At 39.3% G+C, this 17,793-nt stretch overlaps 1 protein-coding gene across 7 annotated transcripts in view; it reads right to left on the bottom strand.

The window, feature by feature from the left end:
* Nucleotides 1–17,793, bottom strand: part of LOC309651734 (uncharacterized protein) — a 34,481-nt gene that overhangs the window by 8,776 nt on the left and 7,912 nt on the right. Inside the window, exon 3 of one of the 7 annotated variants that reach the window (XR_014258328.1) lies at nt 4,254–12,935. The exons of 4 other annotated variants lie outside the window; for them this stretch is intronic. Coding sequence is in view for 1 of the 3 variants with exons in the window: in XM_082444718.1 (XP_082300844.1) it covers nt 12,041–12,095 (55 nt within the window). In the remaining 2 variants the exon portion in view is untranslated. Of the gene's footprint in view, nt 1–4,253; nt 12,936–17,793 lie in introns of those variants that run through there. 2 more of the 7 variants (XR_014258329.1, XM_082444718.1) reach the window with 2 other exon arrangements.

Raw genomic sequence — 17,793 nt, 5'->3', positions numbered from 1 at the left:
GACAGTCCTTCCCCATCAAGAACTTTCCCACTTAAAATGCTTGTGGAACCCCTGTTGAAAGCTGACAGAATAAAACCTGTGAAAATACTCCAAAAAAAACCAAAAAACAAAACATGCATTGCTGTTAACCTTACATAAATGAAATCAAATATAGATTATAGATTATTTTTAACCAAAATCTGTTATGCATTACATTATTATCTATACCTTTCGGTTTGCCTAAAATATTCAGTATTTTTCAAATGTTTTCTTATTATTCTGATTATAAACATGTTAATATGTTTCACATATTAACATGTGTTAATACGTTAATATGTTTGTCAGTACTATATTCTACAAGATATAAACTTCTAGAAAGCATTCACTGTGTTCTTCTGAATAATCCTTCAGCCTAATCGAAAAAACATAGTGACTTGTTTGAGATCATAGAGAAAATAAAAATTAGTCCTTTGGAGTCTAATTCCAGTGTCATTATTTTTTAGGACTCACTCTTTTCTTATTATGCAACTTGGCTAGAATTTAAAAAAAAGAAAAGGTGTAGTATCACCATATAATCTGCCTAAACACTAACATAAACTTAAAACTAACTTAGTTTCATCTAAGAGCAAACTGAGGTATATAATGCTCTAAATTGTATACTTCTTGAGAACAAAATTTGTTTTTTTAATCTAGAAAATGATAAATATTTTTATTATTTAATAAAATAATAAATATTTGACTAAGAAAAGAATGTCCAGTTATAAGACTGGTCACAACTGAATATTTGTACTAATAAATATCTGACTAAGAAAAGAATGTCCAGTTATAAGATAAATAAGTACTAGGGATATAATGTACAACATGATAAATATAATTAACACTACTGTTCATTATATATGAAAGTTGTTAAAGGGAGTAATTCCTAAGAGTTCTCATCACAAGGAAAAAAATATCTTTTTCTTTTTCTGTTATCTTGTATGTATTTGAGATGATGGATGTTCACTAAACCTACTGTGATAATCATTGCATGATGTATCTACATCACATCATTATGCTGCACACCTTACACGTACATAGTGCTGTGTGTCAGTTATCTCTCAATAAAACTGGAAGAGAAAAAGAATGAAAGAAAGAAAGAAAGGAAGGAAGAAAGAAAGGAAGAAAGGAAGAAAGAAAGAGGGAGGGAGGGAAGAAGGAAGGAAGGAGAGAAAAGAATGTTTAGGACCATATTTTTGGAGTTCCTATGCTGATCTGTAAACCATCATCACATACTTGGAAAAGAAGTATAGTATTACTTTGAGTCAATGCGTAGATTGATATTAATTTAAAATAAACCTCCTCACTCCATCCCAGTTGTGACGGCCTTTGCATTATTCTTGAAGATCCAGAACACTGTCCACTTATGAATCCCTCTATTTGGAAATCTCTCTCCTAAGACATTTGCATGAAATTCCTTTCCGCAATTTTTCTTGTTACCTTCCCTAGAGACCTTCTCTAACCACCCCAACTAAATTGGCTCCACACTCCTACCCTTTTTAACTCTCTATCTCTTCACCCATCTCCTCCTACCCACTCCTCAAGCACTACTTATCACTACCTGGATATGTTGGGTTGTTTGTTGTCTATTTCCCCACGCAGGACTATAACTTCAGAGGATGGGATTTTTTTCACCACTGAGTAACCTAAGCCTTGGCACATGGTAGGTCACAATTGAATATTTGTTGAATCAATGAATGGACAAAGAGTTGAAAAGGCTCCCACTTAAGAGAGTCTAACTTCCAGCTTGAACAATGAGCTTCAGTCATATCTTCAGCAACTTCCATGGGAACTCTCATGGAATTTAATTACATGTATTTTTCATCTTCAAAGTGCATTATAAATAATTCTTTAATACCTCCATGAAACAGATGTTAATACTCTGTTTTATAGTTGGGAAAATGAAAGCACAAAAAACTAAATCCCAAAAGATCAATGAGTGAGTCAATGTCAGAGACAGATTTAGAGAAGAATTTTGGATATTTAGTCTTGTGCACCTGACTCTCCAAAGTCATTTATCTATATCTTGCTTGTTACAACTCATTTAAAAGCATTTACTATTCCTGAATTTGAAAGTCTCTCAGGTAAGAAATTGGTGACAGCAGGTGACTCAGTTACTGTAAATGTTCTTTCAAGATCTTGTTCTTTAATCTGTAGCCAGTAATTCCCACAAAGCAAGTTGCTGCCTTAGCAGAAATACATGGTCTGTAAGTAACTACTAATTAGTTTCATTATGCCCATCCCTCATTTAATTATAAAATGCTTCCACCACCCCAAATCTATTGCAAACATGGGGAAAATTCTTTATGCAGTGTCTGTAAAAGATTTTCTCGAAGTCTAAGTTTGCTTTTGATTCTTCAAACGTTATTAGAAATAATGGGACCTCAAAATTCCATATGTCAGAAGGATCACATGACCTCATTTTCCATCAGGAAGTTCCTTTTTATATAGAGACAGTGGTTCTCAAATCTGACTGCATTTTAGAATCACCTGGAAATTTTACAAATACTGATACCTGGATCCTACCCTCAGAGATACTGATTTTTTTGATCTGAGGTGTGGCTTTGTAATTTCTTATGGAAGCTTCTGAAGTACACCCAAGATGGAGACTTTTGTAGAAGAGCCTTGGTTCATGGATCTCCTGACACGACCCGAGAATGGACTCCAGGAAGGAGGCAAAGCCAGAAGACTTTGTAATGGTCTCTAGATTTCTATGTAATTCTAGGTATTTAAAATTATTACACTATTATAAATATCTTATAATATTCTCCATCCTGGGGTTATTTCTTAGAAGGATCTAGTTTTACTTTATCTAAGATTTAAGTTACCTCGAGCTAAGATGAAACAGATGTCAAGGTGACAACAACTGGGATGAAGTGTATGAAACACTTCTTAAAATTGTAACAAGCTATAAATATGTGAGATACAGGGGCTTCCCTGGTGGCGCAGTGGTTGAGAATCTGCCTGCCAATGCAGGAGACACGGGTTCGTGCCCTGGTCTGGGAAGATCCCACATGCCGCAGAGCAACTGGGCCCGTGAGCCGCAATTACTGAGCCTGCGCGTCTGGAGCCTGTGCTCCACAACAAGAGAGGCCGCGATAGTGAGAGGCCCGCGCACCGCGATGAAGAGTGGCCCCCGCTTGCCACAACTAGAGAAAGCCCTCGCACAGAAACGAAGACCCAACACAGCCATAAATAAATAAAAATAAAAATTATTAAAAAAAAAATGTGAGATACAATTATAGTAATCAAAATTTTGACATGCTACATGAGCCACACAGGACCAAAGTGGCCATTTGTATGATATAAACTGTCGCCAGAATCATTCTTAGTAATAAACAAAATCCACTAAAAATGTGTCTACTTTTATTTTGGACACGCTGTGCCTTCATCATCAATCACTCTCACTGGCAGAAAAATGTATTTTGTTTTTCATGCCTGATCTTTCTACCCATTCTGATACCTACAGCTTCAAGTAAAACAGAACCCTATGGTAACACACTTGTTGTTACATTTAACAACGCAGACCCCTCCATCATGAAAGCATTATGAAGGGGCACACCCATATATGGTTTTCATTTGTTTTCTATCAACTTCTCATACTTGGTACTTATGTGGATTGCTTAACTGTGAATGGCAACAAAGGCAACACAGAAAAATGGATGTAAATAAGGAAAGAATTACTGAAAAAGAAATGCTTTGTAAAAAATCAGCAAGAAAAAAAACATGAGCTTAGACCTATAAGAGCTAGGACTAGAGACCCTGTCTCTATCAGTGGTTCATCTTGCTGGGTGCTTCCAGAACCCTGTGCTCCTGTGACCCTCTCTCCCATCATTGGCTGTGGATCTTGGGTTTCTTGTCACTTGATTACCTAAGCTCTTTGAAAGAGTTGTTTTCCCCTACTTGGCTCCAGGCTGCTGGGCTTGCATTTGGTATAAGTTCTCTGAAGCAACAAGGCTGGTGTCATCATTCAGCGCTCCTATTTAAATACTCCCTTAATTCCTCCTGTTTAGTCTGGCTCATTGGGTGTCGCCCATAAAAACAGTTTGGCTTTTGTAGTCACTATTAGAGCAGAGAGTGTGACTAATCAGTCAGTTCACTGCAACTCTGTTATTTTCTGCGAAGTGAGTCAGTTTCAACATAAGATTTGTGCTCATATGTCACTCCCTACTCTCTGGTGTTCAAGTCCATATTTGTTCCAGACTCTAGATGCTTTAAAAAAAAAAAAAAAAAGGCTGTTTGTTTAACTTATAAAAACATGTTCTATACACCCTCTCAGAAGAACTAACTCCACAGGAATTTGGAGAAATCCCCGTAACACTAGCTCACTACACAGAATTCCCAGGACAGGGAAGACATTTGTTCCCTCAGTTTGGGGAACTGTACCAATAATACAACGAGCTCAGGTCAACACACACATACTGAATGTTTACAGAGTGCCAAGTACTTTTCATATATCATTATCTTAAAAACCAACAGTGTATCTTAGAGCAGTTTTAGATTTACAGAAAAATTACAAAGAGTACAGAGAGTTTCCATATATCCCACACCCAGTCTTCCCTATTATCTTACATTAGTATGATACATTTGTTACAATAATGTAATGCTACATTATCATTACAATATTGATACATTGTTATTAACTAACATCCGTATTTTTTTTTCCAGATTTCCTTAGTTTTTACCTACTGTCTTTTTTGTCCCAAGATGCCATCCAAGATACGACATGCCATTTAGTCATTGTATCTTCTTAGGCCTCTGCTGACTGTGACAGATTCTCAGACTTTCTTTTTGATGAACTTGACAGTTTTGAGGAATACTGGTAAATATTTTGTAGAATGTCCCTCCACTGAGATTTGTCTAGTTTTTTTCTCATTAGACTGGGGTTAACTATTCTTAAGAGGAAGACCACAGAGGTAGAATGCCATTTTCATCATATCATGGCAAGGGCAGATACCATCAACATGAGTTATCATTGTTGATGTTAACCTTAATCACCTGGCTGAGGTAACATTTGTCAGATTTCCCTATGGTAACTTTACAGTCACTTTGCCTTCTTTTTCCCCTTTTCCATTCTGTACTCTTCAGAAGGAAGTCACTATGCACAGCTCACACTTACAGAGTAGGGAGTTATGACCCACCTCCTTGAGGGCAGACTATCTACACTAATTATTTGAAGATCCTATTTATTCAGTCATTTTCTATATCAGTGTGGACTCAAGGTTTGTTTTTAAAATATACTTGGGTTATAATCCAACACTTTTTTTTTTTAATACAGGTTTTTTTGTTTTTTTGTTTTTTATTTATTTATTTATTTATTTATTTATTTATTTATTTATTTATTTATTTATTTATTTATTTATGGCTGTGTTGGGTCTTCGTTTCTGTGCGAGGGCTTTCTCTAGTTGTGGCAAGCGGGGGCCCCTCTTCATCGCGGTGCGCGGGCCTCTCACTATCGCAGCCTCTCTTGTTGCAGAGCACAGGCTCCAGACGTGCAGGCTCAGTAGTTGTGGCTCACGGGGCCCAGCTGCTCCGCGGCATGTGGGATCTTCCCAGACCAGGGCTCGAACCCGTGTCCCCTGCATTGGCAGGCGGATTCTCAACCTGCGCCACCAGGGAAGCCCAATAATCCAACACTTTTTAATTTCTTTTCTTGCTCAAGTTTTTCCAGCTTTGACCACTGGGGACTCTTTCAGTTGGGTCCTTGTACCTTTAACATAGTCCTTTATTATGGATTTTTTTTTTTTTTTTTAGCACTTCTTTAATTTCTGGCTCTATAAGATGCTCCAGGCTCATCTTGCATATTTTCTGCCACAGTCCTCGGATTAGCCATTTCTTGAGAAGCCCCGGTTCCTTTTATTGGAGGATGGTATTAGAAATCAAGATCTGGATGATAAATATGCTGTTACTGGGATGTTTTTGCTTCTCAGCTAAAAGAGGAACTATATGTACATATACTAACCCACGTATTTACACATACCCGTAAATATTTCTATGTAACCATTTGCATCTATATTAATCTAAACATGAATTCATACAGGTATCTTCAACTCAAATCCATTACCATATTGATCAGTATAGCTGACTTCCCTTGCTTCAACAGTGAGAAAACTGGTTCCTACCACCCACATCCATTTACTTAACTGTTCGGTTCCAGTAAACATGCAGAGCAGTTTCAGAATTGTTGTTAACCTGCACCCATGCGGGAGGCAACTTTATCAGCTAGAGTGGTTTTCCAGAGAGTCTGGAAAACATTATTCTGGACAGCCATTAGCCTGGTATCATTCAACGATTCTCTATCAAGGAAGAAGGCAGAATCAATAAGGGAGGAAAATGAATGGTCCTCACCACATAACACATTGGAGTGGCAGGTCAGGGAAGAGAAAAATACAGTGGGTTCATTTTGAATTTTAGCTGAGTTTCTATGAAAAGGGCAGTTGTTTTCCTCCTTGGACTGCAAACTTTTGACACAACGCTCATGTCCTTCCTTTGCCACTGAACCAGTTCCACCTTCTTTCAGCCTCCACAGCCATCAGCCATGATCAACAGAAGGGGAGCAACTTTACTGAGTATATTACAAAGTGCGAGCCGAGAGGGCACAGCAGGGTAATGAGGCAGCGAGGGATGGATAAACAGAAGTATCAGCTAGTTGTTGGGCAGCTGGAGGTAGCAGAGATTGCAAATAGGTACTGACAGGTCCAAAATATTAAAACAACAAGGGGAAAATGTGGGTGATGGAACTAAATTTTACAGTTGACCATTAATGAGGCCCCATCCACAGCTTTGACTGGCCTGTGCCCTTTCACTTATCTATTATCAAATCAGTTGTCAATGTGCTATTTTCATCCAGTGGCACTTGGCAATTCTAAAAACAAACCCTTCCATAGTCACTCTCCAGACCTGACCTGATATCTAGAAAGTATTAAGCCAATATATGGGAAAGAGCAAGCAACTCTACACAGGGAAAGCTAAAGTTTTCCCTATCATACAAGAAGATTCAGAGTTAAGATTCTTAGAAGAAGAAAATGGCATGGCAGAAGGAACGGGGGCTTTGGAGGTTCACTCATCTGACTTTGATTTCAAGCTCTGCCACTTAACAGCTGTGCAACCCTAGGCAAACTATTTGCTATTGTTTATATTCAAATGATATTAAAATACTAAATTATTGGATATATTTAAAATAACATTAAAACAATATATTTTATTAATATTTAAAATTATATGTAACAAAACCATAGCATTTTATAGCACAAAGAGTGAATCTTAATGTACGAAAATGTATAAATCATTTAGGAGGGTGAGGGATCCTGAGATGGAATGCAGAATGTGACAAAACAATTTATCTGTATTATAAATGTATGAAGCAACCTCAATGGGGGGTGGGAGGGTCAAGTGTTAACCTAAGTAACTTTGGAAATGAGTGGAGTCTGTCAGACTACAGGCAAAAGAAACTGTCCATGAACATCGTGGTCTAGTTGGAAGTGGGATGTGAAACTTCCAGGAGTGTCCTTAAAGGGAGGGGATGCCTTTCTCACGTTTCTTCTTTCCTACCGGGTAGAACAGGACACGATGTCCAGTGGGAACACTGACTTTGGACCACGATGTCCAGCGGGAACACTGATTTTGGACCACAAGGCTGATGATGATGGAAACAAAAAGAAGAAACCCATCTTCTTCTCATGACTTCGGAGCCACCATACCAGCTAAATTTACATGGAAGGAAAAAGAAACTTCTGCCTTGCTTAACCCACTCTTGTTTTGAATTTCCTGTCACAAAGGAGTCTAACCCCAACTAATATAGATTTTACTTGTATCTTTTCCTCCCTGGCTTTTACTCTTCCACCAATCCCTGAATCCCTCACAAAGTGATGGTACATAACTTTTCAATATATAACTCTCCTTCTAAGACACTCTGACGTCTCCTTAAGCACCTAACTCTAGACAATGAAAGGGGTGGGGGCATAAAGTGGACTCTTGCTCACAAAAAGATTATGCCCTTGAATGGAACAATAATTGATCAGGAGCATAATTCGTATGAACTCATTATCCTCACAGAAGAGTTTTTAAAATGAGCTGAACGACAGTATAAATTTAGCTTTTGTTTCCTTTATATCAAAATTACACACTGACTGGATTTTGGGAGAAATGTTAAGAAGTATAACCTTTAAAAATTAAAGCAACCTTAACTCTGATCCTCCCAGCCCACAGTGAGGTGGGGATGTAAACTGGTGCAGCCACTATGGAGAACAGTATGGAGGGTCCTCAAAAAACTAAAAATAGAACTACTATATGATCCAGCAATTCCACTTCTGGGTATTTTTCAAAGGAAAACAGAAAGAGTAATTCAAAAAGACACATGCATGCCTATATTCATTGCAGCATTATTTACAATAGCCAAGACATGGAAGCAACTTAAATGCCCATTGGTAGATGAATGGATAAAGAAGATGTGGTATATATATACAATGGAACATTACTCAGCTACAAAAAAGAATGAAATCTTGCCATTTACTACAACGTGGATGGACCTAGAGGGTATTACACTAAGTAAAATAAGTCAGACAAAGACAAATACCATATGATGTGACTTATAAGTGTAATCTAAAAAACAAAACAGATGAACAAACATAACTAAACAGAAACAGACTCAGATACAGAGAACAAACAGGTGGTTGCCAGAGTGGAGGTGGGGAGTGGGGAGGGGAGAAGAAGTGAAAAAAAGACGGTAACTGTGAGGTAATGAATGCTAATTAACTTGATTGTGGTGATCATTTCACAATGTATATTCACATGAAACCATTACATTGTACACCTTAAATATAAAATTTTTGTCAGTTATACCTCAATAAAACTGAAACAGGATATTTAAAAAATAAATAAAAGGCAAAAATAAATAAATAAAAATAAATTAAAATGTGAAGCAACACAAAATAAAAACACTAACACGTTGGTTGGAAGGTGGTAAGTATGTGGTCTAAAACAGTAGAACTATTAAGAAAATAGTCATTCATGACTGGCATTGTTGCTTTTCTTTTAGGTATTTCCATAAATAGGCACTAGTAGTCTAAAATCTCTCTCCCCACCCCACCACCACCCCCGACTTTTGATGTTAAACAGGATTTAGGAATTACAAGTCTGTTCAGGGAATAATGAAGCAGATAAGGAGGATGGCAGTTAATAGTTGCTAGATGTCCATTTCAAAATGGTTACCTAGCAACAGCCCGAGTTTGTAGCTACAAGGACTATTGCCAGCAGCTTACAGTTAAAAAGCTTGCTTGAGCTACATACTTCCTCCACTACACATCTCCTCTGCCTGGTTTTCAAAATAAGAATCACCTTTTGGGGTCATGTGGGCTGATGTGCAATGGACCATCTGTTTTGTCTTATCTCGCCCTCTGACAGGGTTAATGTGCTTGCTGTGTTTATAGCAAACCACTCAGGTTGTGAAGAAAAAAAAATCTCGTGGTATTTGAAGCTAAAACAAAATCTCTTTCAAAGTTTCTAGATGCCAGAGATAGCAGCTATGTGAGTTCCTAAATAGATTTTTTTTAAAGTCCATTTTTAAGCAAGAAAATTAAGTTTCCTGAAACCCAAAGAAGTAACTTCAAAGAGTTTAAATCAGTGTTAAGTAATTTTCACTAGAGTTAAGTATCATTCTAAGAGTACTCTAACCAACTCAGCCCCCCACGTTTTCATCTGTTTATGTTCAGTTCCAGGAAACTAAAACAAATATCTATAAAAGGAGAAATGCAGGATGTATTACAGAGGTTGTGGTATTTGATATTTACATCCTGTCATTAAGCTGCACTTTTATTTCCTTTGTGTTAAGCCTCTCTGCCTGTTTACACCTATTTTCTAACTATATTTCAAAATTAGAAAAATATTTCTTGGTAAAGTCTCTGGAACTCTATAATCTCTCAAAAGGAAAGCCTCTTGATAAGGTTTAAATACACATCACACATGCTGTATGGGTTAAGAATCTATTAAAAATCAAATTTGCAGGAACTTGGATATTTTTATACACAAACAGATATTTGTACATAATAATGTTCACAGCAGCATTATTCAAAATAACTGAAAAGTGGAAAACCTGTGTCCATCAACAGATGAATGGATAAACAAAATGTGGCATATGTTAAAATATAGAATAGTATTCAGCCCTAAAAAGGAAGGAAATTCTGACACAAGCTCCAATAGGGATGAACCTTGAAGACATGACGCTAAGTGAAATAAGCCAGACACAAAAGGATATTGTATGATTTCGCTTATATGAGGTATGTAGAATTGTCAAATTCATAGAGACAGAAAGTAGAATGGTGGTTTCCAGCGGCTGGGGTGGGAGTAGGGGCAGGGAATGGGGAGTTTTTGTTTGATGGGTACAGAGTTTCAGTTGGAGAAGATGAAAAAGTTCTGGAGATGGATAGTGGTGATGGTTGCACAACATTGTAAATGTAGTTAATGCTAATCAACTGTACAGCTAAATTTAAAATGGTAAATTTCACTTATACATATTTTACCACAATTTTTAAAAAGCCAAAAGCATTTATTTAGCCCAGACCAAATGTTAACAATACTCTTGATTTTTCCTTGTGCTCCAGTGTCCTAATGGGAGATAATCACAGCGAGATAAAAATCTACTATGGGGATCGTGTCATGAACAGAGGAATAAACCACGTTATTGAAAGAGTAAAATCCTACCTGATTCTTGCTAGGAATTCTGACATCGGTTGAACCAAAAGTAAAAAAAAAATAGAAAGAAAGAATGACTCTTTTGAGGGGAGAAGGGGCTGACAACATGTATCCTAACAAATATCCTTTGTGTTGTTTTCTCCTTGGTCTTTCTCCTTCAGTGACCAGACATTTAAATTTGTCTCTCCTGAAGAATTAAACAAAATATATTTAAAAGTGAACTAGAACTGAAATGATATTTTGCTGTTGCTTCCCCTAAGCAGAACTTTCATATACTCTACATGGCTTTTGTAATGGGTCCTGTTCAGCAGTGTAATGACAATATTACTAGTTTTGCTTGTTTTCTCGTCTGGGCCCTAAACTGAAACAGTGAGATAACTATTACATAGAGATACTGCCATCCTAATTACAGTGCCCTGGGTTAATCACAATGGATCCCAAATGAAGACCAGATTAGACTTTTAGGCTCTTCTGAGTCCCACGTTTACGATGTGTAATTGTTATAAAGACACATCTCATTTAAAAGCATGCTTTTTATCTTTTGATATACATTGCCTTAAATTTTTATCCCTCTTGCAAAAGTAAAGTGTATCTATTATAGAAAAATCAGGAAATGCATGTAGGCCTAATAAATCCTAGGGCTCCACATAATCCAGTGGCCACAAGGAATTCCATCAAAGCAGCATGGTAGGCTAGCCTGTCTGCCTGTAATGGTGCTGTGCTGATTATGTCCTATTTCCTGCACCCCATTTCCTCCAGAGGCATTCCCCCAACCTCCTCTGTGCTGCTCCATCCTTTTAGAGGCTGAGCCTCGTACGTACACTGTGTCACCCAGGTTTCCTGCCTTCTGCTTGGGTTCAGCCAATGGGAGGACTGGTAGCCCCACGTCTCTGCATCCCGAAGAAGTAACTACTTCCCAGAAGAAATACTGAGTCTTATTTGGAGTTTGTCCCAGAGCAGATCTTGAAACAAGGACTTGAATGCAAGCCGTTTATTTGGGGGATGATCCTAAGAAGCAGTGGTAGGGAAATGAGGAAGAGAAGAAAGCAAACAAGAGGGTATATTGTCAAGCAAGTCACCCTACGGGCAACTAAAGTTTAATCTTTCGGGACAAGGCGGGGAGGAATCTTAGAAACAGTGAAGAATATGCACCTCAGAGCTGTCCCATGTGAAGGGTGGGAGTGGGTTACTTATCACCAATTTCCATCTGTCATTGCAGGTGGATGCCCCAGGGATAGTGTACGTGACAATGTAAGAGCTGTGCCCATCGATTCCTCCAAAGGTGTTTCTGGAAGGACAGAGTCAGTGGAGTGGCAGGGCTTGAAGCCAGAATTCTTCAGAGAAAGAAGTGGAGATGATGTGTTTGGACAATTCTTCCAGAAAGCTTGATCCTGAAAAGGAGGAGAGAGAGAAACCATTGCTCTAACCCCACAGCCCCAAAGGCTGCGGGGTTAGAGCGATGGTTTTCAAACTTGGATCTCTGAAAGTACTCTCTGTCCATAAGACCTGAGAATTTAAACACACACACACACACTGTACACACTGTATCCCCTGGATGCCCACTGATAACTGAAAACTATTTGGGGATTTCAGTTCCTCTGATCATATTTGTGTTTACAATCAAGTTGCAGCCAGGCGGTAATCCTTTAAAGATGACTTTCCAACAGAAATTGTTCCTGCTGTATGAGAAAAGGGATGGTCTCCATGGGAGTGATGTCCGTTTCTGTGTTGACAAGGAGAATCCTGATCCTGTCTTATGTGCTACTTGTTCCAGCTTTGGAGATGTTTGAATTAGAATGAACATTCCCAATGGAGAATGTTTATGTCCTGGAAAAGACACTGAGACTCAAAGAGAACAAAGAGAAACAGAGGGAACAAAATATTGGGGATGAGAGATTTGTCATATTAAAACAGGGACACAAGCTGAAAGCTTGATCACATGTATCTACCAAATCACTCTGGCTATAGGACACCTTTCCAGAAAGCAGCTCTGGAAACTTCCAACCCTGAAGGACTCAAGGACTTGATTTTCAGAGAGGAACTACTTTAGTGGGTATATAAGTGAATGTCTCAAGCAAGATTCAGTGGGAATGGGCTCCCCTGTGGCCATGGCAGCATTGCAGTTGGGGACGTAGTAGGTGGGCGAGATGTAAAAGCCACTTGTTTGGCCATCCCAGAGAACCTTCCTGTCTGTATGAGAATGCAGGCCATGAATATGATTTAGTGTGTATCTGCAAAAAGCAAAGACAACCCGTCACAGGTAATCTCAAGATTTTGATGTCTAATAAGGAAGCTGAAGAACTTGGCATCAATGATTAGGATAAATAATCTTAGAAGCATTCAGTGTTTAAAGGAGTTTTACCAAAACAAACAAACAAACAAAACAAACCTGCAACCCCCCCCCCCCACACACACACACTCACAGAGGAAAAACACTCCGTTTTAACAGAGCAACTATTTGCAACTTGTTTTCTGGTCTTTCCAATCTTGATCTATATGCCTATGGTTTTTAAATTGTTGTGGTCAATGTGTTGAATACTTCATGAGTGATCCGAGACAAACCATGTTAGCTCCACTAGTCTGTTTTTCTATCAGCAAATGGAGAGAACTGCTTCTATTTCACAAGGTTATGATGAAGCATAAGTGAGATAATGTAATATAAACACAATCTGTAAACTCTAAAGTATAAAATTATGAGGTATAATACTCATGCGAGTGTTTCTTATATGCTTTTCTATGTATCATTTTCAATGGTTACAAAATATTCAAACTGAATTGCTATCATAGTTTATTTAACCATTGTCTAATTGTTGCTCATTCCTGCTTTTTGCTATCATAAAGTTGATTATAAACATCTCTGCATGGTGAGCGTTTTTCCCTTCTGAAATATTTCCTTAGACCGAATTCCTGGAAGTAGAACGGCTGGGTCCAAATAGCAGCTGGGACATTCTTCTTGAGATGATGTACATCTTCTTAGTACAAACCCCACCCCCGCCAAGATCCGAAACCTAGTTAATTAGGATGTATCACAATTCAGATAAATTAAAAAACTAAATCTAATCCTGGTGGTGGCAGAAAATCAGGATATATAAAACCATATCATCATAATTTTCAAAAGGCAGATAGTTAAATTTTCTCTGATCCTGGAACATGTCTCCCAGTGGCTAAAAATCCTCTTTTTGAAACATGGCAAGATAGAGAATGAAATGCAAAGACCCTGACCTGGTAACCTTCTTTTCCAGTTTTAGCATCCTCTATTTACCTGGTTTTCAGAGGATGAATGTCTTCCCGTCTGAGGCTTCAGGCACCTTCTTCTCAGTTGGATTAGATTCCGAGCAAAGTAATTTTGGTAAAAGGATGGTTTGCTACACAGATTTTAGGTTAAAGTCAGGGACGTGAATTTTGTGCTGCATGTATACAAAATATGAGAATATATTCCTCATGATCTGGTTTCAGTTTTCTGGAAATATCTTAATATTTATAAAGTATATGCAGATTCTTGGGCTCCTGAGCTGTACACACTCGTAACATCAATTATGTGATACTATTTTTGGAGGCTTAGATGCTCAGATTGGCAGGAGTTCTCTCTGCCTAAAAGATTCCTTTTTTCGATGGAAATTTTGCTTTCCTCCAGGCCATTTCTTTACGGATGCCTGCAGGAATCAAAGAAGAAATATCTAAACAAACAAGTATGTTTCACTAGAAACTTTCCCTATGTTTCAGGGGAATTTTACTTAATATCGTTAATCAAGGGACCAGTGTGGTTGATTATTGAATGATTAGTTCTACATGGATCTTTTGCTTCTCCAGATATTTCTTTTTGAATTTATTTTATTTTTTAATTTTTTGGCCACGCGGCACAGCATGCGGGATCTCAGTTCCCCTACTAGGGACTGAACCCGTGTCCCCTGCAGTGGAGTCTTAACCACTGGACTGCCAGGGAAGTCCTCATATATTTCTTTTTTAAATGGCTTGAGAGGGAGTTAGGAGGAGGTATAATGGAAAAGTGCTGGCTAAGAGTTAGATGCGTCTGATTTCAGCTTTGCCACTAACTAGCTGTATGACCAGATTCAAGTTACTGAACCTACTTGGGGTTCAGTTTCTTCAACTTCAACGTTGAATGTAACAAACGCTCTGTCATTCTATATGCAGGAAAGGCTATTTAGAGAGCCAAATAACATAGAAAAGTCTATTTCTAAATGTTGTGCTATTGTGGTTCATTGCGTGTGTGTGTGTGTGTGTGTGTGTGTTGGTGGAGCACTGGGTGGGAGGAAAGCTTCCTACTTCTCCACGTATCAGTAGTTGAAAAACAGGCTGGAAAAAAACACTGTGTTCTCCTATGTTTGGGCAAACAGGAATCAGGCCGCCCTAACCTCACGGTCGCACGGAGATTGCCAGGAAGCCTGCAAAGCTCGTCCAACGCTGCCCAGACAGCCTGTTTGTCTGAGAGGAAGCTGGAAGGAGCAGTGGAGAGAGTTAATGCCTGTAAAGAGGTGAGCAGGTGCTGGCAGGGTGCTGCACGTACTAAGTGCTGCAGTGACACCTGCCTGACGGTCATTATTAGCTCCTGCAGAAACAGCCAGTAGTGATCTAGGGAGGGGCCTTAACTTACTCCAACCTCACTTCAGGAGCGTTAGTACTTTAATACGTCTACTACTTGTTAAGATTATTATTCCTTTCAGATCCAAGTTCTTGCAGCTGGGTATTTATATCTTTTTTTGGTATTTCTCTGGCATCGCTGTTGAAGCTAAGATCTCAGATGAGAGGATCAGGTTCTGCAAAGCACTACTATGAGAGCTCAGAGAAAGTGAGTCCCAGCGTCCCCGAGTCTGCCTTCCCTTCCTCTGGGGCCCTTGGAGTCCCAGGCCTGTGGGGCTGTGTGGCCATCTCAGCGGCCTCCGGCTCACCCAGCCTACACACCTCTGCTAATGCCTCTTACAGTCACACTTTCATTTCTCCCTAACACTTCTCTGGCCCTGCCACCTGGTCGAACACTACATCCTGCTGCTGCTTCACACGCCCCTCAGCTCCAGGGAGAACCATCTGCTGTGAGCTTTCAGGTGCCCTTCTTTGGCTCTCTGCCTAGAAGGTTCTTGCCCCTGCTTGCTGGCCTGGTAAACTCGTAAGCCTGCCATCCTTCAAGACTCAGTTAAACTGTCCCTTCCCCGTGTTGTATTGCTTCCCCCTCCGAGCTGCCTCAGCACCCAAGACAATTACATCTACACAGGACAGTGTGAGTTTCTTGGAATCATGCATTTTATTTTCATTTTTGTAGTTCCAGCACAGAATCTGGCAAATAGGTGCTCAATAAATGCTCAGTCCATATTTAGACATGCGTTCTAATCATCTCACCGGCAATTCCTGTTTAGAACAGGGGGAGGGGAGGGGCTTAGATGAAAAAGGTTGTGTAAACTGACATGGGAGAATCTATGTTAAAACATGTTCAATCTTCAATTTGCTTTATGTAAACTCATCTTTAATCAACGAAAAATGGGACCAGATGACGTATGGTCCCTTTCAGTTTCAAAGATCTTATCCAAAGGAAAGTCCCTCCATACTCAACCCCCAGCACACTGCCCCATGAATTTCTCTTACACTTTCTATCAACCATGGACCCATTTAGGTTAACAAGTTACTCTTTTCAAAACATTACTTGCTAGGAAAGCTAAGCCTTATTTACCCCTTAGTGCGAATTACTCTAAATAGAAATTCTGCTGTGGACAGCCATGTGTTGAAGACAGTCAGTGTACTTTGTTGTTTGTTTGTTTATTGAAGTATAATCAACTTACAATATTATATTAGTTCACTTTGGTTTTGTTTATTGAAGCATAATTGACTTACAATATTGTATTAGTTTCACTTTGTTTTCATTTGTTTATTAAAGTATAATTGACTTACAATATTAGTTTCAGGTGTACAACAGAGTGCCCTGGTATTTTTGTACAACACAAAATGATCACCACGTGGAGAAGCGTACTTTGAATGGAGGGCTCTTCGTAGGCATACAGGTTACAGCTCTAATGCTAATTAGTGCTCCTGAGATGCAGTCCACTCTTGGCCCAAATTCCTGGCCCATGGAAAGCCATTCTCCACAGTGTAAAGAGCCTGGGCATCCTTGCCAGACAAAGCTGGTTTCAAATCCTGGCTCTGTCACATACTGGCCCTATGACTTTGGGTAAGTTACTCAACTTAGCAGAGTCTCTATTTTCTCACCCATAAAATGGTGATAATAACAGCAAATACCTCACAGGTTGTTGAGAGGATTACGTGAGATGATGGGGCTAAGGTGCTGCCATAGAGCAAACGCACATAAATAGTAACTATTAGAGCTCTGCATGATTCTGGGGTTCCCTAGACTTGCCAGGAGTAGGTTTGGGTTGGTTGGCTGGCTGTCGGGTCTTGCTCTGAACTGGAGATGGGCTGCGGTGGGGGGTGGTTTGGTGATAGGACAGGAGGCCTGGTGAACACCCAGTCAGGTATGGCACACTGTGGGGCCCTGAGGTTTGGTCAGCTGGGGGACATGCTATTCCAGGAGCTCCAGGACAGTCATTAACCCACAGCCTGCCAACGACCCTGGACTCTGGGGGCTAGTCCCTCTTGCAGCTGAAGGTCTTTTCCATTCCTAGCCCGCTGAACTAGGGAAGCTACTGCACTTTATAAAGCTGTGAAACATACAGAAACTCTTATTTCAGACATGAAATAAAATGCCAGAATCAGTTTTGCATCTGTAAATAATCTATCTCACCTTTGGAAGCGAAGCCCATGGAAGAGTATTTCTTAAAGTGGGGTGTTCAGAGCAGCTACACCTGAGTCCCATCTCAGACATGCTGAATCAAGATCTCGGAGATGAGGATGAAGAGCCTACATTAAATCAAGTCCCCCACGTAATCCTGATGCAACCTGAACCCTTGCTTCTGCAACTGCGTTCCCACCGGCACCACTTGGGAGCTTATAAGAAATGACACTCAGGCCCTGCCCCGGACCTACTGAATCTGCACTTTTAAATAACTGCGCTAAAATATGCATAACACAGAATTTACCATCTTAACTGTTTTTTTAAGTGTACAGTTCAGTAGTGTTAAGTATATT

The sequence above is a fragment of the Balaenoptera physalus genome (assembly GCF_965194825.1).
Source record: "Balaenoptera physalus genome assembly, chromosome: 21".
Lineage (NCBI taxonomy): Eukaryota > Metazoa > Chordata > Mammalia > Artiodactyla > Balaenopteridae > Balaenoptera > Balaenoptera physalus.
The sequence above is the reverse complement of the archived record's forward strand: the minus strand, read 5'-3'. Positions and strand labels throughout refer to the sequence as shown.